Source organism: Sorex araneus, chromosome 2 (assembly GCF_027595985.1).
Source record: "Sorex araneus isolate mSorAra2 chromosome 2, mSorAra2.pri, whole genome shotgun sequence".
Classification (NCBI taxonomy): Eukaryota; Metazoa; Chordata; class Mammalia; order Eulipotyphla; family Soricidae; genus Sorex; species Sorex araneus.
This window is the reverse complement of record NC_073303.1, coordinates 139792736-139816612: the sequence shown is the minus strand read 5'-3', so window position 1 is coordinate 139816612 and position 23877 is coordinate 139792736. Positions and strand designations below refer to the sequence as shown.

The 23877-nt window shown below is 43.9% G+C and overlaps 1 protein-coding gene across 4 annotated transcripts in view; it reads left to right on the top strand.

Moving 5' to 3' along the window:
* PLA1A (phospholipase A1 member A) overlaps positions 1–23877 on the top strand; it is a 54088-nt gene that overhangs the window by 21552 nt on the left and 8659 nt on the right. Inside the window, exons 10-13 of one of the 4 annotated variants that reach the window (XR_008628522.1) lie at positions 4919–5083; positions 5447–5568; positions 16769–16851; positions 17939–18641. Coding sequence is in view for 2 of the 4 variants with exons in the window: in XM_055126566.1 (XP_054982541.1) it covers positions 4919–5083; positions 5447–5534 (253 nt within the window). In the remaining 2 variants the exon portion in view is untranslated. Of the gene's footprint in view, positions 1–4918; positions 5084–5446; positions 8423–16768; positions 16852–17938; positions 18642–23877 lie in introns of those variants that run through there. The other 3 variants (XR_008628521.1, XM_055126566.1, XM_004606777.2) reach the window with 3 other exon arrangements.

Here is a 23877-nt window from a genome sequence, read left to right as displayed (position 1 = left end):
AGAACAAATGAGAGTTGCGTCAAGGAGAGCTGAAAATCCGAAAGGAGGCTGGGGAGGCAACGCAGAGATCAGCCCCCTAAAAAGTGTGCACATCCCGAGGCAAGAGGTTAGGGTGTGGGGGCTGTTGGCAGGAGCTGGCAGCTGCTCTGGAATCCCTACCCAACTCCCCCCAGCTGCCCCACAGAGAAGTGAGGACCACTGTCGCAGTGGCAAGTGCTGGGAGAACAGAGCTGAGCCTGGCCATGAAGGCAGTGGACACTGAGGTGAGATTGGAAGCTCAGGAGTGACCCGAGGGGGCCAGGGCAGGTGTGTGTGTGGGGGGAGCACGAGATACTGGAGCGGGGGAAAAAGAGGGATAGGAAACTGCGAGCAGAGGCAGGGTGCAGGGCCAGGGCCGGACCAGCAATTTGGGGAGCCCTGGGAGTTGAACTTCTCAGGTCAGATTTGGGTTTGGGACCATTTCTCAGACCAGTGTTGAGCCCCAATTGTGTATGTTGGAAGAAAGTATCTTCTGGCCTCCCAAATACCCCACTACTGGCCAAACCCCACCCCCTCAGTCCTACTCACCCAGGCCAAGGAGTGAGCAACAGCAAAGGGGAACCCAAGAGAGTGAGCACTGGTGCACATGAGCCTTTTGAGGTATAGCTAAAAGCTGCTGAGAACATCAGGTCAAGGTCTTGCACCATCTAGAGGGACTTTCATCACCTCCCCAAGGCACTGAGAGAAAGACTGGCAATGACGAGAGTCAACACTCGGGCGGATGGGGAGGTGTACTGCAGACTCCGGCAGATGGGTGTACTGCAGTATGCAGCGGGCCCTACTCTCTATCCGAAGCACTGCACAGCCCCCTAAGCACAGTCTGGAATCACCCCAGAGCCCTCAGCCCGGAATAAGCCCCCAAGCAAAAAAGTACAGATTGGGGAGCAGAATCCCTCCGCAGTTTGACACGGCCACAGAGCTGTGATCCTAGCCCCCCGCCCCGCCCCCTCGAAACCTGCAGCCCTTCAACCTTCCCCTGAAGAGTTGAGTGTGACACCTTAGAAGGTATCAGAACACAGTTCTGTTCGATTTCTGGAGGAACAGAAAGTGAAAAAATTAAAGGGGAGGAACAGAGGGAAGTTTAAGAGTGGTCTTTCCCCTACTTTCTAGATCTCTGTGAAATCCCAAGATTTCTTTCTAATGAGAACATAGCCTGACCACATTCTCAGGCCAGGCTTTTTTCACTCCCCCAACTACCACCAGCACCACTACACCCCCCACACACACACAACACGTACAACACACACATACCACCACACACACACACACCCACACATCACCACACACACACACCACATACAATACATGCACCACACACGCACCACATACAACACACACACATCACCACACACACCCACCACACATACAATACACACCACACACACACACACACACCCCACAAACCCCACCACCACACAAACCACACAAATACACACACCACCACCACACACACCACACACACCACCACACACACACACCATGCACACACCATATATACACACCACACATACCACCACCACCCACACACCACATACACTACTACCACATACCACACACACACCATACACACAACCACACATACCACCACCCACACCATACACCATACATATATTAAACACACCACACATATACCACCACCACACACATACCACACACGCACCACACATACCATACACACACCACACACACTATACACACACCACACCATACATACACACACCATACACACACAACACACACACCACCACCACACACACACCACACACACACCATACGCACCACATACACACACCATATACATACAAACCACGCACATCACCACTACACACATACCACACACACACACATACCACACACACATACTACACACACCATACACACACACTTCTTTTCCTTCTTCCCTTACAAAAAAGTCTTTACCTCTTCCCTCCCCTGCTTTCCCTGAGTGCACTGCCAGGGCTGCTGTGTTTGGGACGCACACATATTAGCCAGGAGCTCCCTCCATCCAACCCACTCCTCAAAGGGAATGTCCTTAATCTTGCCTTGGATATCTTCCTTCAGAGGAAAATATTTTATCTGCAAATGTTAATAGCACAGCGGTTGGACTTTCGCCTTTCACACGGCCAACCCATGTTCGATTCCTCCACCCCTATGGAGAGCCCAGCAAGCTACTGAGAGTACGGAGCCCGCACAGCAGAGCCTGGCAACCTACCCGTGCGTATTTGATATGCCAAAAACAGTAACAAGAAGTCTCTCAATGAGAGACGTTACTGGTGCCCACTTGAACAAATCGATGAGCAACAGGATGACAGTGACTTCTTCGAAGTGAAACTATGCAAGGTTTTTTCTCAAAAAGAAAAAAAAAAAAGACCTTCTTGGGGCCAGAGATATAGTTCAGAGAGTAAAGTGGCTTGCCTTGCATGTGGCTGATCGGGGTCAGATCCCCGGCATCTCTCTGGGACCCTGGAGGTCCCCAGGTGTAAATCCAGAGTGCAGAACCAGGAGTAAGCCCTGGGCATCACCAGTGTGACCCCAAATGAAAAATAGAAAAGGAAACCAATTCCTGGGCAGAGTAGAGCAGGCAGGTGTTTGCCTTGCATATCCTGGGCCCAAACACGGTTCCCTTAACCCTGCCAACCCTGAGTGCAGAGCCAGGGATAAATGTTGAGCACTGCCAAGGGTGATCTCCCCACACCCCTCCACCCACCCTGTTCCCAAGCAGGGATCAGAGGCCTTTCCTAGCTGGTGGGACGGTGTGGTCCTTGGGCCCTGTGATGTAGAGCTGCTCAGGGGACATGTGGAACCAGGGATGGAGCTCAGGTCCTGGGTGTACCCCTGACCCTGAGATGTCCCTCCAGGCCCCACAGCTTTTCCTATTTCGGCAACACCAATCAGTGGACAGTTTACTCTTTCTTTTTTATTTGGGGGGGGGGTCACACCCGTCAATGCTCAGGGGTTATTCCTGGCTCATGCACTCAGGAATTACTCCTGGCAGTACTTGGGGTACCATATGGGATGCTGGGAATTGAACCCGGGTCGGCCACGTGCAAGGCAAACGCTCTACCTGCTGTGCTATCGCTCCAGTCCTCAGTGGACAGTTTAATGTTTGTCAAGACAGCAGGTCTCTTTGAAGTACTTCTTGGGTTGGGGAGCTTTCCACTCCTCTATTCACCTTTGCCCTTTGACAGTCCAAAGTGTCAGCTGAGGATCTGGAGTGACAGTACAACAGGTAGGGTGCTTGCCTTGAATGTGACCAACAGGGGTCAATCTCTGGCACCACATGTGGTCCCCTGAACTGTGCCACAATTGATCTCTGTGCACAGATCCAAGAGTAAAATTTCTGAGCACCAGTGGGTGTGGCCCCAAAACCAACCAAACAAAAAACAAATATAAAACAAAGTAAAAAAATAAAAGCCCCAAAGTGTCAACTAAAGGGAAATCTGAGGGACATGGTCAAAAGAGTGGGTCACAGGTGATCTGGGTTTCACTCTGCGCCCCAATCCACCCCTGTGGCCAGTGGCTGCCCTGGTCCAGTTCAGAGCTGGCAACTGGGGCTCAGGCTCAGGCCAAAGGCTGTGGGATGGCAAAGTGGCCTCTTCTGGGAGACGTGAGCCTGTCCCCAGCCCCTCCTATCTCAGTACCTGTTGTTTCTGTTTGTACTACCGCAGTCTTCCTCATCTGTTCGTGGATCAGGCACACTTACAGAGAGAGTTGTTTCTAGATCATTGGATCCCAAAGTGAAGATCCCTTCCCCTAGGAAGCAGGATGAGAGTCATTTTTGAGATGTGAAAGCCTAAGAGCTTTTATTTTTGTTCCAAAGTTTACTTGTTTACTTTAAAAATACACCCCCCCCCCACACACACATTTTCTATGTTATTTGGGCCACACACAGCAGTGCTCAGGGGTTGCTCCCTTCCCCTAGGAAGCAGGATGAGAGTCATTTTTGAGATGTGAAAGCCCAAGAGCTTTTATTTTTGTTCCAAAGTTTACTTGTTTACTTTTAAAATACACCCCCCCCCACACACACACATTTTCTATGTTATTTGGGCCACACACAGCAGTGCTCAGGGGTTGCTTCCGACTCTGCTCGGAGATCACTCCTGGTGGAGTTTGGGGAACTGGATATGGGGCTCAGAATCAAATTAGGGTCAGCCACATGCAAGGCAAGTGACGTACCCCCTGTACTACCTCTCTGGCTTCTCTTTTAAAAATAATTATTATTTTTCAAGTCTTCATTTTTTTGTCCCTTCCTGATCCCCTCCCTTTTGTTGTTACAGCTGCTGAGAGTTGCATATGCACCAGCTGTGACACCTACCAGCTGGGTTGCAGCACGTTGATCTGAGGCTTACTGGTTCCTGTAATTGTGGTGCCTGTACATGTGCTTGCCAGGGTTCACTCTTCATTGAAGTACAAAACTCACAATTGTGCTGCTCCCTGGGGGTGGCGCTTTCTCACTGTGATACAAGAGCATCTTTACAGCTGTGGTGCTCGCGGGGGGCTATGCCCCTTTTTATATTTCTTACTTACGTACGTGCACACACCTCACTGTGGTATGGCAGAAATTGCTTGCAACATGAGGGATGTAGGCTGTGTGAGTCTAAGCTCATGTGGAACTCTGGGGATTTGAGCTTCTGGTTGTAGGCATGAGAGGCAGGCACTCTGAGCTACCACATTGTTCTGGACACACAGATATTTTCTGAGTCATGTTCAAGCTGCAGGGATATGGGCAGAGGAACTGGTAAGGGTGATACAAAGGGCCTTTGTCCACATCTTCAAGGAGCTTGTCTTCGTGTGTGCCGGACAGCCAGCCAGCACTACCAGCAGATGCCTAGAGACTTGAGGAAACAGTGGTGCTCTTGTAACTTCCTCTCCCTTGCAGACCTAAAGAGAAAGTCCATGGGAAAGGAGTCATAGCTCACATCAGCCCTCCGTGTCAGATAAACCAAGTGAAACTCAAGTTTCGCTCTTTCACCCGGGTTTGGAGAAAAGACAGGAGCACCGTTGTCGGGACCTTCTGCATTGCTCCACTGCCTGTCAACAACAAGTAAGCCAGCCAGCGGGCCACCAGAGGAGCTAGGCATTGCTCGTGCACGGTCTCATTTCTGTGATGGGCTTCTTCAAAGCGAAGATAAGAAAGACTCAGGGCTTCCTGGAACCCCCTGCAGAGCCATCTGGGGGTGGATGTAGGAAATTTTTTCTTTTATTTTGTTTTTGGTGTTTGTGTGTGTGTGTGTGGGGATTCTGAGACAGAGAGAGAGAGAGAGAGAGAGAGAGAGAGAGAGAGAGAGAGAGAGAGAACAAGGTTTAAGCCACTTAAGAGTCAATTCTATTTACCTGACATACACCACTCGTGACCAGCCATGACCCTGCCCTGTCCATTGACATTTCTGTTGCTCTTCTCTTGCAGTGACCATATGGTTTGCTTGCCTGAGCCGGTGACCTTACAGGCGGGTGTGGCTACTCTTCATGACATGAACATAAGCTGTTTAGTATAAGCCTGAGCAGGACACATATCACTCGATTTTGAAGGTGGGAGGTTCAACTTATTCTAGATGATTTTATTATTACCAAGATGATTTCCTCTCTAAGGAACTGCCTTGGAGGGAGAGGCAGCTCCTTTTGCAATGCTTTAGCTGCATGGCCATTTTGAAGAGCCTACTAGAGAAAGCATTTCAGTTCCCTATTCATGTATAACCACCATTGTTCTGCTCCCCTGGGCACCTGTTCCTAGGATTCAGTAGAAATATTCACAAGGAGGGACTGGAGCAATAGCACAGTGGGTAGAACATTTGCCTTGCACACGGATGACCCGGGTTTGAGTCTCAGCATCCCGTATGGTCCCCTGAGCACTGCCAGGGCGATTCCTGAGTGCAGAGCCAGGAGTAACCCCTGTGCATTGCCAGGTGTGACCCAAAAAGCAAAAAAAAAAAAAAGAAAGAAAGAAATGTTCACAAGGAAAATGCTTTTAATAACAACATCCAGATGGGAGCCAGAGTAATAATAATACAATGGGTAAGACATGTGCCTGGCATGAGGCTAACCTGGGTTCTATCCCTGGCATCCTATATGGTCCCCTGAGCACCACCAGGAATGATCCTTGAGCACAGAGCTAGGAGTAAGCTTTGAGCACTGCTGAGTGTGGTCTTAAACCCAAAACAACTACAACCAGAGTTGGGGAGACAGCAACAGGCTGAATGTAGGCTTTGCTTTGGGAAAACTGGTTGTACCCAGTTTTCCCAAACTATATGGAGCACCACATAGTCTCCTGGACACCACTGGGGGCAACTCCTGAGCACTGAGCTGGGAGATTCCCCTCAACTGCCTGGTGCAGCCCTCCTAGCAACTCTCCCAAAATAAAAAACAAACCAAAACCAACAATTACAGAATGTTTGAATCATTTGATTGCTTTATTAAAATGATATTCTGTCATATAAAAATGTGATGCACATTTTTGATAAATCAGTAGATAAATCAGTATAAAATTTTAAATTCCATATTAAAATTAGTAAATAAAATAGCATTAAAGAAAGAAATGTGCTTGAAAAAAGAGAGGGAGTGAATGGGGGGAGTAGAAGACCCCCATTTACTATCAATACCAGTGCAGTCTCTGGATCTCTGAAGGGTCTTGAGGGATGAAACATCTTTGGGGAACATAGGTGTTGGATATTAAGCCTAAATGTTTTATTTTTTTTTGTCTTTTCTAATATTTTAATGGTAATATATAAATTATTATTTTTTTTAATTTATTTATTTTTAATTAGAGAATCACCGTGAGGGTACAGTTACAGATTTATACACTTTTGTGCTTATACTTCCCTCATACAAAGTTTGGGAACCCATCCCTTCACCAGTGCCCATTCTCCACCACCAGTAAACCCAGTGTCCCTCCCACCCTCCCCAATCCCATCTCCCCCCCACCCCACCCTGCCACTGTGGCAAGGCATTCCCTTCTGTTCTCTCTCTCTAATTAGCTGTTGTGGTTTGCAATAAAGGTGTTGAGTGGCCGCTGTGCTCAGTCTCTAGCCCTCATTCAGCCCGCAACTCCCTTCCCCCACATGGCCTTCGACTACAATGTAGTTGGTGATCGCTTCTCTGAGTTGACCTTTCCCCGGAACGTGAGGCCAGCCTCGAAGCCATGGAGTCAACCTCCTGGTACTTATTTCTACAGTTCTTGGGTGTTAGTCTCCCACTCTGTTATTCTATATACCATAGATGAGTGCAATCTTTCTATGTCTGTCTCTCTCTTTCTGACTCATTTCACTCAGCATGAAACTTTTCATGCCCATCCACTTAACTACAAAATTCTTGACCTCCTTTTTTCTAACAGCTGCATAGTATTCCATTGTATAGATGTACCAAAGTTTCCTCAACCAGTCATCCGTTCTGGGGCATTCGGGTTTTTTCCAGATTCTAAGCCTAAATGTTTTAGATTTCATCAGTGAATTGCCCCTTTTCCTCCCCCCAGAGAAACTTAAAGTGCTCTTTTGTTTACCTCTAATCCCCTGAGTTTATCTTTAATCTTTCCTTTGTGTTCTACCTTGCATTGTCACAATCCTCAAGTCAGAGTTGATTACTTATAAGTCAAAAATTCTGGTGATTCTGGACGTTATATTTGTAGTGAATTACTTGCTTTTCTATTTCCTCTATAGCCTTTTCCTATTTTGCTATAGAGCAATGTTCTTTGCTTAAACACAGAAAGACCATTAATGCTATGCTCCTAATATTTGGGGATTGACTGACTCTGAAATATATCTACTCCTGGGCATCCATTGTAACTACTTGACTCAGGTTTTGCTTGCTGATACCCTAATACCCCACAAAGGGAGGTCACGCCATGGGTCTGGGATGTACCCCGGGCAAGCATCAAACTAACCAGGCATCAAAATTGGACAGTCTAGGAAGCATAAATGCATGGTCTTGATGCAAGCTGTTATGACTTAAGAAACAGGATGCCCATGGGGAAGAAGAAGGTGAACTGGCCTGAGGACTTAGTCCGGGATTTATGGTAAAAGCCTTGCTAGCCCTTGGAGCCCAGAGAACTAAGTTTTGTGATCTACATCTTTTACTGTGTTTATCCAAATAAATGCAAGTATTGATATGAAGTAAACTTGAACTTGATTGTTTAATATGTAGAACTAAAGGGAAGAGAAAAGCAATATAGATATCCCTGGGAGAAACAGTGTCTCCTTGAGTTAATTCCACCAAGAGAATTGTCTCTGCTTTACCTCTATAAATGACCAATCACACCTAGGTACAGGCCTATACCTCAACCCCCTCAGGTGTTCTATAAGTATGCTAGAAGCTCCACATTAAATAAGCCATTTTGACCATCAGTCTGGTCCCCTGTCTCTTTGTTCCTCTACTGCGGAGTCCTGGAGAGGCCTCTGAATTCTCAGCCACTGAATGCATCACACACTCATCTTTGAACTCACACATAGGTACATTTTTTGGGGGGGTCAATGTCTCCAAAATTTTGATCTTTTAAAAATGACCTTTTTTTAAAAATTTTTTTAAATTTTTTATATATTTTTTAAATTCTTTATTGAATCACCATGTGGAAAGTTACAAAGTTCTCAGGTTTATGTCTCAGTTATACAATATTCAAACACCCATCCATTCACCAGTGCCCATGTTCCACCACCAAAAACCCCAGTATACCCCCCGCCCCTGCCCCCACCCCCAACTGTATAACTGATGAATTTCACTTCATTTTCTCTTTACCTTCCATATTTCAACACAAAACTCACTATAGTTGTTGGAGTTTCCCCCCAAGAAAGACAGCCCTACTACCAAGCATTTGATAATTAGTTTACCATTAAAAGATTGTATGTTTTCAGTTTTTAGAAAAGGTCACGGTTCGGAGTTGTCCCAGTCCTGCATCCCAGAGCCCTGTTAGTTGCTGCTCAGTGTCGCCGGGGCTCCATCTGGAGAAGGTGTACCAGCTGTACCTCCTCCGTCTGGATCCCCGGTGTTGCTGGCCCGGTCTTGGGTAAAAATGACCTTTTTTTTTTGATAGTGACAAAGGGCCAGTGGCAATACAATGGGGAAAATGGACCCATACAACTGAGTTGGCAGGGGGGAGTGTTTAAAAGGGAGGGGAGTTGGGGTCTTTGGAGGAGGGAGATGGATACACTGGGGATAGGTGTGGGGTTAGAATTTTGTATATGAGAAACCAGCATTAACATTATTGCAAATCAGTAAAGGACTTAAAATAAATAGATATTAGGATACCTAAGACAAATAAGTAAATAACCTTGGGGTAGTAGTTTAACAAGAAAGAAATGGTGTGCTCAAACTGGGTATTGTGAGGAAGACTTGACAAAAGGATAATTAACACAGGTGTTGGGAAAAGTGAAGAAACCATAGAAATGGATTATGCTGTTTCCTGGACGGGGGTGGGGAATGGGGGCGGGGCTGGGGGGGGGTGGAAAGAACAAGAGGAAGGAGGGCCAGAGCTGGGCCAGGGCGGGCTGGGAGCCTTGGCTAAGAGGCAGTGGCACAGCATGAATTCTGCAGGAATGGGGTCAGGGCTCTTCCTTCTGCTGGTGCCTTCCCACCAGCCCCAAGGAGGGATTCCAGGCAGAAGTTAGAGGCAAAATACACTTTGAGACTTGTTCACCAGGAGAAGAACAATAGCCAGAAATGTGGGGATGGATGGGCAGGGATGGCGTGCTAACACAGAGATTGGCCCACACCTTTGCCACTTTCCCCACAGTCTGGTACTCTCTCTGGACTCAACTACACTTACCGGTTTGCTTGAAATTTTCAACAGCAAAAAAAAAAAAAAATCAATTTCATGGGCTAGAGAAATAGTACAGGTGTTACGGCACTTGTTTTTTGCATGGCAAGTCCCCCTTTGATCTCCAGAACCACATAGAGACCCCCCCACATCAATTTTTGTAGGTGTGCAGCTGAGAGCAGTAATAGATTCACCTGGGGCTGCAGCCTTCCCCGTGCTCCAGCACCAGGGCTTTATCTTCATCTCAATTGAAACTCAATCTCCACTGGCCAGCAACTCCCATGCCCCCTCCACCCACCATCCCTGGTGACCATTGTTCTCCACTCCATCCCCATGAATGCTACCATTGTTGGTACCTTGTCCAATCATATGTCATTCATCCCTTTGTATCTGGCCTATTTTCCTTAGCATAATGTTTTCAAGGGTTATCATGATGGATCATGTGTCAGACTTTCCCCCTCTTTTTACAGGTAAATATACTCCATGAAGACTACCTAAAGTTATCGTGATAACCATTTTATAATATAGACTCATATCCAACCAGGCCGATACTACATAAAATGACTACAGTGTTTTATTAATTATATTTCCCCAAACTTAATTAAAAAAATTTTTTTTAATTGAATCACCGTGAGAACAGTTACAAAGCTTTACAGTTTAAGTCTCGGTCATACAATGACCAAACACCCATCCCTTCACCAGTGCACATTTTATACCCCCCATCCCACCCCTCCCCCTGCCTATGTGGCAAGTGACTTCCACTTTACTCTCTCTCCACTTTGATCATATTCAATATTTCGACAAAAGACCCACCATTATTATTTGAAATTTTCCCCAACATTCAGACCCACCGGAAAGGCATCATTAGATAATTCATTTTCTATTACTGATTCTGAAGAGCATATGATGATTCTGGATTTCTGATATTTTAGTAATAGGTCTGGAGGGATTTCTGCCAAAAGCCGCTGTGTTTCGATATTGATTTGTGTGCCTCTGGGATCATGGCCATTCAGGAGCCAGGAGCTGTTCCTGGGCGGCAACTTGGGGCCTCGTGGGGGCGGGGAGAGGGACTGGTTCCACCTTCCAGCCCATGAGGCCCTGTGTGTCACGTCACTGCAGTCTCGTACCTGGCTGTCCAATAGGCTCTGTCCAATAGACAGCCACAGAGCCGCTGGGGAGAAAAGGTGGAAGGGACAAACAGCTTTCCCCACCTAGGGTGGCACGGCACTGTAGTTTAATGCTCTGTCCGAATGCATTTCTGCCCAAAGCCACTGGGTTCCAAGATGGGTCTGTGTGCCTCTGGGATCATGGTCGGTCAGGATCCAGGAGCTGTTTGGAGGTGGCAACTTGGGGCCTCATTGGGGCTGGGAGAGGGGTCTCCCCAAACTTTTGCATCCACTGTATACATAAGCCACATTTTGTTTGTTGAGTCATCTCTGGATGGACATTTGGTTGCTTCCACCTTTTGCCTATTGTGAAAAATGTTGTTCTGGATGAACTGGAGTGATAGCACAGCAGGTAGGGCCTTGCACGTGGCCGACCCGGGTTTGATTCCTCCATCCCTCTTGGAGAGGCTGGCAAGCTACTGAGAGTATCCTGCCCACACACAGAGCCTGGCAAGCTACCCATGGCATATTCAATATGCTAAAAACAGTAACAACGTCTCACAATGGAGACCTCACTGGTGCCTGCTCGAGCAAATTGATGAACAACAGGACGACAGTGCTACAGTGCTGTTCTGGATATTGCCATACACGTATCTGTTTAAGCCTTTTTTCCCCTTTGACAAAAGTAAATGAACCTATGACTTGCTCTTCAAACCTATGTTCTCCTTTGAACACCTATCTCCCTTGTCTTTAGCTTCTTTGCTTATTTCTTTTCTGAAGAAGCCAGTGTTCTCTCTCAACATGTATTTCTTTTTCTCTCCCCTCACATGTTTCTGAATAGGTTTCAATAAAAATTATCGTCATAACCACCCCCCCCCAACACACACAGGAAATAAGTGTGCTTGGAAAAGAAGCTGCTGATTTACTGGTTCATGCCACACAATACATGTGGGCAAGTCATGTGGTTTGGTCAAGAGTAGACAGGACCAACCGGCCTTTGTTCAGCCAATAGATAGCTGAGGTGGTGGGAAGACTCACCAATGCTTTCTTTTCTGTCCTATATGGGCTAGTTTCTCAAATGGGGGCCTGTGTTCCTACACGGGGGATTGCATGACTGAATGTGAGAAACCATGAAAAGGTGGCCAGCAGTAAAAGGTTTTGAAACACACAATGATCAAAAAAATAATTCTAAGCAAATCTGAGGTGCTTCAGGCAGCACTTACGCCAGTGAAAAGGAGTGAGAAGTCCTGCCCTAACAGTCAGAAGTGGAAGCATATGTTTGAAGAATCTTTTCTGAGATGCAGGCCTTTTCTTCTTTTCCCAAACCCAACACTTCTTTCCTTATTCCCTCTCTGTATTTCTGTGGGGGATGGTTTGCACCATCCATGACTCTGCTCAGGGATCACTCCTGGCAGTGCTCAGGGGACCAAATCAGAATTAGCAGCAAGCAAGGCAAATTCCTTAACTCCATGTATTATCTTTCGAGCCCTTTACTCCCTTTTTTTCATCTCTCAGATCCCTAATAAAAACCTCCAGACCATCTTTCCTGGTCCACACTAGCCTGAGTTTCCTTTTTCTTAAGCTCACATCACTGTAATCCATTTGCCATTCTTTTTTTTTTTTCTCTTTGGGTCACACCTGGCGATGCGCAGGAGTTATTCTTGGCTTTGCACTCAGGAATTTCTCCTGCCAGTGCTTAGGGGACCATATGGGATGCTGGGAATCGAACCCACGTCGGCAGCTTGCAAGGCAAATGCCCTACCCACTGTGCTATCACTCCAGTCCCCCATTTGCCATTCTAGGAGACAGGATTCCTTGTTTTTCCCTCTGCTGGTTCTTCCAAGTGTATGTAAACTATCCTGCTTTCTGAACAAGGTCATTAAACTGGTGCTACCCTGACCTCAGTGGTATTTTACCCTGTCCACAACGTTTGCTTTGGGATCCAGACCTGTGTTTCTTTGCTAAGGTCACTTAGCATAGGATCCTCACATTTTATTTTTCTCCTCACTAGGAACTTTAGGTAGCTATGCCTAACCCTAACCCTCAGTCTCTCTTGATAGACCAATGGCACGTCATTAAATTCAGACTCTTCTTGGAATTACTTCATGTTGTCCTACCATCCTAGAGTGGAGCACCATATTCTAGATGAAGGCCTTAGCTCAACAGAGTACAATAGGAATACATTTTCACTTGTTTTTCATGAGAACCCTGCCTTAATTCATTCCAAAACTAGCTTCAAGTTTAGCTCAGGATTAACTGCCACTCCTTATATTTTAAAATCTTAATTTTTATTTATCTAGCTTGTAATCTTTTGTCTGGAGTTGATATTTTTGCATTGGAATGAACATCCTTCTGAACCAAGTTCCATTTCATATTATTAGTCTACCCTATCAGGATGTTTTCATGTCCTGATTTTATCCTCAATAATATTTTGCTCTTGGGGCCAGAGGTAGTGCAATGGTTAATGTTAAGGCATTTGTGTTGCATTCAACCAACTCAGGTTTAATCCCTAGCACTATGTAATTCCCCACGCATGATAGTCCTCTGAGCACCACCCAGTATTGTCAGATGTGGCCCAAACCACCATCTCTCCAAAAACAGTATTTCTTCCAACAAACTTTAATGCCATTATAACACTTTCAATATATTTATTCATGTATTTATCTAGGACTGGAGCAATAGCACAGTGGGTAGGGCATTACCTTGCACATGGCCGACCCAGGTTTGATTCCTCTGTCCCTCTTGGAGAGCCCGGCAAGCTAACAAGAGTATTTCGCCCACATGGCAGAGCCTGGCAAGTACCCATGGTGTATTCCATATGCCAAAAACAGTAACAACAAGTCTCATAATGGAGATGTTACTGGTGCCCTCTCGAGCAAATCAATGAACAATGGAACGACAGTGCAACAATGCTTTTTGGGTCACACCCAGCAATGCACAGTGGTTACTCCTGGCTCTGCACTCAGGAATTACTCCTAGTGGTGCTCAGGGGACCATATGGGATGCTGGGATTCGAACCTGGGTTGGCTGCGTGCAACGCAAACACCCTACCTGCTGTGTTGTGGCTCAAGCCCCCGGCCTTATTCTTTATAACTGAAATTCACTGCCATTCCTGAATCTCATACCCGGGACATCCCAGAGTGGGGCGGGTGAGTCTCCCACCCACCCCAGCAGAGTCCTGGCAGCTAAAAACCTTCAGAACCACTGCCATGCTTACATCAAGACTCCACAGGCTTGGAGGAGCCTCACCCAGGAATGAATCTGTTGAAAAGCTCTGGTATGCGGATTTTGTGACTAAAATCTCCAGGCTTGCACAGAGTGGGAAATGGGCGACCTCCCCCTCCAGATTCAACCCTATCTCCCTGTACTTTCACCAACCTGGCAGTCACACCCACGAACTGCCTTTGTTGCTAAATAAGCTCATTAACCAGCCATGATCCTGAGACTAATAAATAAATCTTGAAAGAGATCAGCAAGCTACAGAGGTGCCTCCAAACCCCAAAGTCGCCATCCAGCTAAAAATTTAACTCCAGCTGTATCACCCTATTTAAAATTTTGGCATTCCTGGAGTGAAATCTCATTCTCTAAACCACTGATAATACCAAGAGTAGCACACCACATTGGTTGGGATGTAAAGTAGAAGATAACTAATCTGATTAAGAAAATATTAACTAAATAAGGTTTAACTGGTAACATGTTAGTAATTTCTTATATAAGAGGTTAATGCCTCCAGGGGGAGATACAACAATCTTCACACACCTTTCTTTAAGGATATCTTTTTTGATCATTTTTACTGAATTAAATATAACAAGCTATACAAAATAAACCATTTAGGGCCTGTTATGGTGGTTGGGAAAATTGGAAATAATGGTGGTGGGAAGTTGTAATGGTGGTGGGATTGGGATTGGAATATTGAATGTAATAAGTCACTATGAACAACTTAAAAAAATAGTTACCATTTCCCACAGTGTGCTAAAGTCAAGATCCCCCATTAAAATATTCCCCTTTTTGCTAGGAGGGCCTGTTCGGGATGGGAGATGCGGGCTGAAAGTAGACTATAGAACCAACATGCTGGCCATTTAATAGCTCTATTGCAAACCACAACACCCCAAAGGAGAGAGAGAGCAAAAGGGAATGCCCTGCCACAGAGGTGAGGTGGGGTAGGGGAGAATGGGGTAGGGATGGTGGGAGGGATGCTGGGACCATTGGTGGTGGAAAATGGGCACTGGTGGAGGGATGGGCACTCAACCATTGTATGACTGAAACACAAGCATGGAAGTTTGTAAGTCTGTAACTGTACCTCACGGTGATTCACTAATAAAATTTTTTTTTAAAAAATCCCCCTTTGAATCCACCTGCCACAGAGGCGGGGGTCAGGAGGGTGGTAAGAGGGATACTGGGGACATTGGTGGTGGAGAATGGGCAACGGTGGAGGGATGGGTACTCGATCATTGTATGACTGAAATGTAAGCACAAAAGTATGGCAGTCTGTAACTGTATCTCATGGTGATTCATTAAAAATTAAAAAATAATAATAATAAATTAAAATTTAAAAAAAGAAATAAAAGAAAAAAATTCCCTTTTGACTCCAAGCAAAGTCACCTCTATGCCTTTGAGTCTTCTTCCCCCTCTGCCCCTTTCAGAATCTAACAGTCATGCATGATTCATCTCCAGTTCTAGTTCCACCAGGCAGTTTGTGCACCCATGTGTTACTGCAGTCAGTGGTTTTGCTGCTGTGCAACAGTGGTCAGTAACTTACTGCATGCACGACAGGTTTCTGTGATGAGACTAGAAGAGTCTTTAAAGCACGGACATCTTTGCTCATTCCTGAGAGCACCTTAACTTGAACTAGACTGTGAACTAACGAGGCCGACAAAGGCAAGCAAAGAAAATGGAGCAGAGAGAGGTTAACTCTAAACAAGGGATTGGGGATTGGGTTTTTTTTTCCTTTTTAATTGAATCACCATGAGATACACAGTTACAATGTTGTTTAAAGATCCAGATTCAGTCATACAATGTTCCACCAGTCATCTCTTCACCAGTGTATATTTTCTGCCACGGGAGTTCCCAAATGCCACGCCTACACTATGCCCCATCTCATGCCCCACCCCGAAGCCTGCCTCGATGGCAGACATTAAAAAGGAGGTAAAGGGACACATAGAATAACCTTTCAGTATCTACTGCAAAACCATAATAACCAAAAAAGAGAGAGAGAGACAGAGAGAGAGAGAAAGAGAGAGAGAGTGGGGGGAGGGAGGAGAAGGATTAGGCTCTTTTTTATTAGTGTCAGAAAGGGCCTTCCCTTTATTCATCTTGGGTTTTTTTAAATAAAAGATTTTCAAATTTATTTTACAATAAATATAAAATGGTACTAGGGGAAACACTAGGACCACACGCATAGGTGCTTGGGGGTTCTGCAGTGCCTGGGATTAAATTTAGGGTCTTGTATATACTAGGCAAGTGTTCTTTCTCTTTTTCTCATTTAAAAAATTATTTTTTATTAAAACCACCGGGATTTACAAAATTGTTCATTATATAGTTGTTTCAGTCATTTAGTGTTCCTATACCACCACTGTGACCTTCCCTCCATCCGTATCCCCTTTCCCTTCCATCCCAAACCTGCCCCCTTAGGCACATAGCAAATTTTCTTTATGTTACTTGTTCCAACAAAACTTTAACAAATGGCAAATAGAGTAATAGAAAATAAGACAAGTAATAGCCAGTTTGTGATTTTTATATGATTTTAACCCACACAAATAAGGAAGATGAAACCCTTTAGTACAATATAGAAAATGCTTATTCTCATTTACTTATGTAAGTTTTCAACTTGGGAGTCTAAAGTACCTTGCATAAAACTTTCTTTTCTATTGGGTTTTCATTACAGTAATAATCATGCCTTACCTGTCACCTTAATAAAACTTTTAAAGAAATTCTATGCTAATATATTTTGGAGTTTACACAAAATAGGTAAGCCCTACTTATATAAATTTTCCCCCTCACTCTATATAAAACACAGCATTTTGTATACTTGTTCATGATGATTTGTTATAGATATTTAATATTCCAACACCAACCCCACCACCTTCCCACAACCTTCCCTCCACCACTGTCTCCAACTTTCCCTACCATCCCCAAAACCTGCTTGCATAGCAGGCTCACAATAATTTCTTTTATATTTATTGCTTGTTATCAATAAATTGCTAACAGAATAATCAAAAAAGTACTTCCTTAGAAGAAAATTAGTGTAAAATGTTGTATCTCACCATAGAGATGTTAAGTCCTTGTACAAGGGATGACTGAGATGTTGTTACAGGCTAAGCATTCTGTGTTACTGTTTGGTTAGTTGAGACTGGTTGCCTTCTATGTTACATCCCGTCCAATCTGGTGTGCTACACTGGATTACAAGTATTGTAAGTTTGAAGATGTCAAGGTTTTTTTTTAATGGGCAGTGCTGCTGGAGTTAAATTTTTAACTAAGCTGTGACTCTGTGGTGTGAACATGATTGTCAAGGTTTCTGGAAGTATAGGAAGATGGGGAGAGGTAGCCTATCAGACTTCGAGAAAGCCTGGAGATTAGAGTCACAAAGACCTCCATATCTTAATTTTCAGCGGTTAATTTTTGGGTAAGGCTCAATCCTGAGACAATGGAGTCCAGCCAGAGGCATGGCAGCGATATTGCAGTGAGGGAGTGAGTGGCTGCTGGGGCTCTGTTTGGGTGGGTACTGGGCTGGCACACACCACTCCAAAAAGGCAAATGCTGTTCCTACCCCTGAGCTATATCCTTACTTAGCCTTATTTGTCTCACTTTAAAATTTTATCTGGCAGTGTTATATTTTAATCTTTAAAAGGGGGGAATATTTAATTTATGCAAGGAAAATAAAAATACTAAAATATATGTTCCCAAATTGCTGAATTCTCAACTTGCCCTTGGTCTTGCATGCTGTTGTGAATAGTACTGCAATGAACATAGGAGTACAAATTAGTTTTATGAAGAGAATTTTGGGGGCCATTGCTGGATTATATGTGCAATAAACTCCTATTTTTTTTCTTTTTAGAAATGTCCATATTGTTTTCCCAAAAGATTGGACCAGTTGACATTGCTATCAGCAGTGGATAAAGGTTCCTTCCCCCCACTTCCCTGCCAGCACTGGTCGTTTTCAATCTTTGTGATGCATGTCAGTCTCACTGGTGTAAGTGATATTTCATTGTTGGTTTTGATTTGCATTTCTCTGATGATGAGTGATACAGAGCATTTTTCATATGTCTTTTGGCTATTTGTATTTCTTTGAGGAAGTTTCTATTTATTACTTCCCCCATTTTTTGATGAGGTTAGTGTTCTCTTATTATTAAGTTAGTTCTACCAGTGCTTTATATATTTTGGATACTGACCTTTTCTCAGATGAATGGTGGGCAACTACTTTCTCCTAGTCTCTATGGTGTTTTTTTATTCTAGTCATCATTTCTTTTACAGTGCAGAAGCTTCTTAGTTTGATGTAGTTCAGTTTGTTTATCTTTGCTTCCATTTGCATTGAATAACTGAAGATGCATCTAGATTAAATGTTTTGAAGGGTTATGCCAATGTTTTCCTCAATAAAAATTATGAATTATAATTTTATATCAAGACCTTTTATCCACTTTTATTTGACTTTTGTACATGGTGTTACAAAGGGGTTTAACTTCATTTTTTTTTTGCATGTGACTGACCAATTTTCCCAGCACCATTTATTGAAGAGGTTTCTTTGTTCCACTTCATAAGTTTTGCTCCTTTGTCAAAGATTACCTGTCCATATGCCTGCTTCTCTATATCTGAACTTTGAATTCTATTCCATTGGTTTGACAGTCTGTCCTTATTCCAGTCCCACTGTTTTGATACTACAGCTTTACTGTATAATTTAAAATTGCAGATGAAACCGCTCATTTTTCCCCCTAGGATTGCTTTGACTATTCTAGGAATTTTATTACTCCATATAAATTTCAATAGCATTTGTCTTTTTAGAAAATGTCATGGGTATTTTTACTAGTATTACATTGAATCTGTATAATGCTATGAGCAGGATTGTCATTTTGACAATATTTATCTTCCCAATCTATGAACAGGGGATATGTTTCTATTTCCTCATTTCTTCTTTTATTTCTCATGTAGTGATTTATAATTTTCTTAATATTGGTCTTTAACCTCTTTTGTTAATTTGATTCCTAGGTACTTGATTTTCTGAGGCCCAATTGTAAATGGGATTGTTTTTTAAATTTCTCTATCTTCTAATTCATTATTTTCACATAGAAAAGCCATAGAATATTATGCAGTTCTATAAAAGAACAAAATCATGCAATTTGCAGCAACATGGGTAGAACTACAGGATATCATGCTGAATGAAGTCAGTCAGAATAAAAAGAACAGATACAGAATGATCTCTCTCATATGTGGCACTTAAAGTTAACACTTGAGGCAGCAACAAAAATCCAAAGACAACATAACTGAGAACTAATACACACAACAGAATTGGGGGACAAGTGAGGGGGAGAGTGATGAGTGTGGTGCAGAATTATGCTTATGAGAAACCATCATTTATAATATGATAAGCCAAAATAAATAAACACAAATTAAAAAATCAAAAATAAGTTCATATTTCTGGGTTAAGGAGTTTAGGAAGAGGGGCAGGAGAGATAGTACAGCAGGTAGTGCACTTGCCTTGCATGTGACCAACCCAAGTTCCATCCTTGGCATCACCTATTGTCTCCTGAGCACAACCAGAAGCAATTCCTGAATGCAGAGCCAGTAACCCAGTAACCCAATGTAATCCAGCATTGGTATATGTGGCCCCAAGACAAAAACAAAAAGAAGTCAAGGAAACCCTATTCTAAGGCCATCCAGAGAATTCCATGAAGATGCTGGAGCAGGAGAGAAATTCTGAATGTCAGTACTTGCCTGCAGTGTCATCACAGTTGCCATCTTTGTTGTTATTGCCATCATAGTCGTTATCATGGTGTCATCTCCAACCTTGCTAATTCCCCAGATGAGTGCCCCCACTGGACTGGGATGTCTGGAACTGGGGAGGGACATCAGATCCCAGCATAGAGCCCACAGCCCAATCCCTCCCCCAAAGAAGTCCCGGGTGTCAGCGCCTCCTGCAACAGCGTCAGCGGTCCCCAGCAAGTATACTTTATCCAGCTAGATTATCATTTCAATTAGGAGGAACGGTAAAAATTTTTACAGATTAGAGGCAGTTTAAGAACTTCACAGCTATATCAATAATCTCATTCCATGTTAATGGACTAACTTACCAATAAAAAGACAGAGTGGCAGAACGGATCAGAAAACTGAACTCAGCGTTCTTCTGCCTACAAGAGATACACCTGAATGGTCAAAGTAAATGTAGGCTCTAAGTCAAAGGTTGAAAACAATTTTACAGGCAAAACAATTGCATTTTGAAAGGTCATGCAGTCACAATTCTATTAGATTACATAGATTCCAAGTTTTAAAATGTCATCAGGATTCAAGGATGACCATTTCTTAATGATGAAGGGATTAACACATCAAGAATAACTCACACTTCTAAGTGTATATGCTCCCAGTGATGGTCCATCAAAGTATTTAAAACAACTGCTAATAAACAGGAAAGAAGATATTGACAGTAACAATATTTTATGAGACTTTAACACGTCTTTGTCATTGATGGGTAGATCATCTAGGCAAAAACTCAACAAGGAAACAATGACTCTGAAGAAATACAAGACATGGGCCTAGTAGACATATGTAGGGCCTAATAAGCAGAGTACACATTCTCTCCCAGAGCACATCAGACACTCTCCAAGCTAGACAATTCACTAGGACACAGAACGTATCTCCAGAAAATCAAGATGATAAAAATTGTATCAACTATTCTCTCAGACCATGAATTTTTGAAAATAGAGATCAATCAGAAATAGAAATGGAGAAACTTAAACACTTGTAAATTAAATAATTCACTATTGAACAATGAGTGGTTCAGAGAGGAAATCAGAGAAGAAATCAAAAGACCCCTGGAAAGAAGCAAGAATGAAGATCTGAGTTACCAGAACATTTGAGACATAGCAAAAATGGCATTAAAAGGAAAGTACATAGTAATGCAGGCATTCATAAGGAAATAAGAAAAGCCCCCATAAATAATCTAACTCCAAGATAAATAAGTAACTAAAACTTCCAAGGCTGGAGACAATATGGTTCAAAGGTGGAGCACATACCTGTCATGAATATAGCCCAGAGTTCAATCCCTGGTACCAATGGGCCCTTAAGCCCTGAGGGTTATCGTCCTAGTGGCCCCAACACTGAATCTGAGCTTTGGACTCTGCAGCCAGGCCCAACTGGTAGCCCTTATTAAAAATAATGAGATAAACAAACAACACGAGCTTAAATGGTATAATAGGTAAGTTTTCTCTAGCCACCATCTGCGAATGGTTGATGAATGATCCAAATCACAAGCATGTACTCTTGAGATACTCATTTTTCCAAGAATTGACTGTACACACTCATTGTGTACAGCAATCACTTTGATCATCTTTTTGTCCCACATACACCTCTGTATTCAGAATCCCAGGCAGCTTTTATCACTACACATTACAAGCTCAGTGTCCCTAGAAATAATTCTGCTTCAAATGGTTTGCTCTGGGCTCAAATCTAACACATATCTTGATAAATATACAAACCAGTATATATTTATCAACCTGTATATTGAAATGCTCCATAAGAATGTGTATTTACCTTTTAATTACATGTACACATGTATTTACTGTTCAACATATTTTTCTGTACTTAAAACAGATATGAAATTAAAGAGAGAGCATAATAAATTTCTATGTACCATCACCCGGCTTCAACACTTATCAATCAATCCTTGTTTTAATAGCAATGGCATTTTGAAAAAGACTTCCAGGTTATTGGCATGTGCAGAATTGTGAATCACTGTTCTAGTAATGACCTAGTTCACTGTAAAGGGAGAAACATATCTTAGAGGTAGGAGAGGCAGAGAGGCAGGGGAATAGTTTCTACCGCTGAAACACAGTGGCTTGACCACGCATGGACATGACCTAAGCAGCCCCAATGAGGGACTGCTCGGCTCTTTCATGTAGTAAGCTCCTCATCTCCCCTTAAACTTGTCAAGTACACCCTTCTCCGTAAGTTAGTACATATCTTTTTAGAACAGAGGATTTATTTAACCAGGGGCATATGGATATATTATAGGTCAGTAACCAACCTGCACACTTAATGTAGAATCTAAAAGTTAAGGGATTATCTTGCTTTTCTGAGCAGACTATGCCCTGCCAGGTCATGAGATTTACAGTTCCCATAAACCTCTTAAGTTTACATTTCCCTACCAGGACATTTCCTGCTTTATCACACATTTGCATCTTCCCTTTGCACGCTTGCATCTTCCCTTACTAAGCTTGCATTATCCATAGGACCATCAATTTGTTGGGGCCTATTTTATCGGGGTGCTTTCCCCCATTTGTGCTCTTTTGCCTTGCCACACACAAATCAAAACCTCCTGAAACCCCCCCCCACACACACACATAGATGGATCTCATAAACATGAATGTGTTTCATAACCACGTATAGCTATGTTTACTTGTATTAATGTGGGGTTTACAAGATTAAAGCAACTCAATAAAATACCTCTTCAAAAATACATTTTTGTGTTTGTGATGAAGAAAAGTACAGATGCTAAAATTAGTTTCAGAGCTATTAACTAGGGAAGGAGAAATAGGAGGAAAATGGTGACTAATGAAGAAGGGGTTTACAAAAAACAAAATTTCAGGAAAGAGGTGCTGGAGCGGTAGCACAGCCAGTAGGGCATTTGCCTTGCACGCGGCCGACCCGGGTTTGAATCCCAGCATCCCATATGGTCCCCTGAGCACCGCCAGGGGTAATTCCTGAGTGCAGAGCCAGGAGTAACCCTGTGCATCGCCGGGTGTGACCCAAAAATTAAAAAAAAAAATTTTCAGGAAAGAAGCAAATAGGAATCAGTTGGTGTTTCCTCCCCGACTTCAGGGAGGAGCAGGTGAGAAGCTGGTCTGGTGTGGGGGGAGGCAGGAGAAGGAGGAGATCAGTCCCCACCCCTAAACCAAGTGTGAGAAAAGCAAACAGAAAATAACTTCTCCCTCCACCCAAGAGTCAAATAGAAAGTGTTCTGGCTTGACAAAGTCAGAGAGCCAAGTGAATGCTAGAAAGTAGAACTGAAACGCTCTAAAATCCCAGGTGTTAATGGACCCACAGAGAAATGACAGCAGCTGAATTTCACAAAGATAGAGTCTTTGGCAACTAAATACCAGCCAGGCAGGTGGCTCCCTGGGAGGTCTAAGACCCAGAACTCAGACATGTAAGGGAGGTCTCCAGCGAGGGAGATGAGCTGAGAGAGTGGCCACAGAGCACTGGGGAATCCAGAAGGAGGACACGATGACGCTGTCCTGGTGGCAGGGAGGACTGCGGGAGGGGCAGTGGGGAGAGGGCACATTTGTACAGGTGGGGAGAAATGAGGATGCAGAGCTGAAGGCTGAGTCCTGGGGGCAAATTCCAGGCCACTGAGTAACCACCACTGGTGGTGGACAGTTGGCAGTCACACGCTGAGCAGAAAAGTGCGCTAGGGGAGGAGCAGTCAGGAAAGTGAAACAAACGTGAAAGAAAACCCCTGATCTCTAGGGAAATTTCTGAGTGAGAGATCTGCCTTGCCTCTGTGTGTGAATCCACTGGTCATTAAACATAAGACTTCTGGGAACATTGCTCACTCTTCTTCAGTGGAGGCTTGTCTGGGAGGGGACTGGAGACCAGGTGGTGAAGAACATGCAGGGGAAACGCACAGGCCATGGAGAAGATGGACACAGCCTCCCTCCTGGCCACTCACAGGAAGGTGACTGGTGTTCCCGCCTCTCTGTCCCTTCACCATCAGGCATCTTCGCCACTTGGCAATCTCCCAATCCCCAGACCATGACAATAATCTCCAAAGCTCTCCTGCCTTTGTTC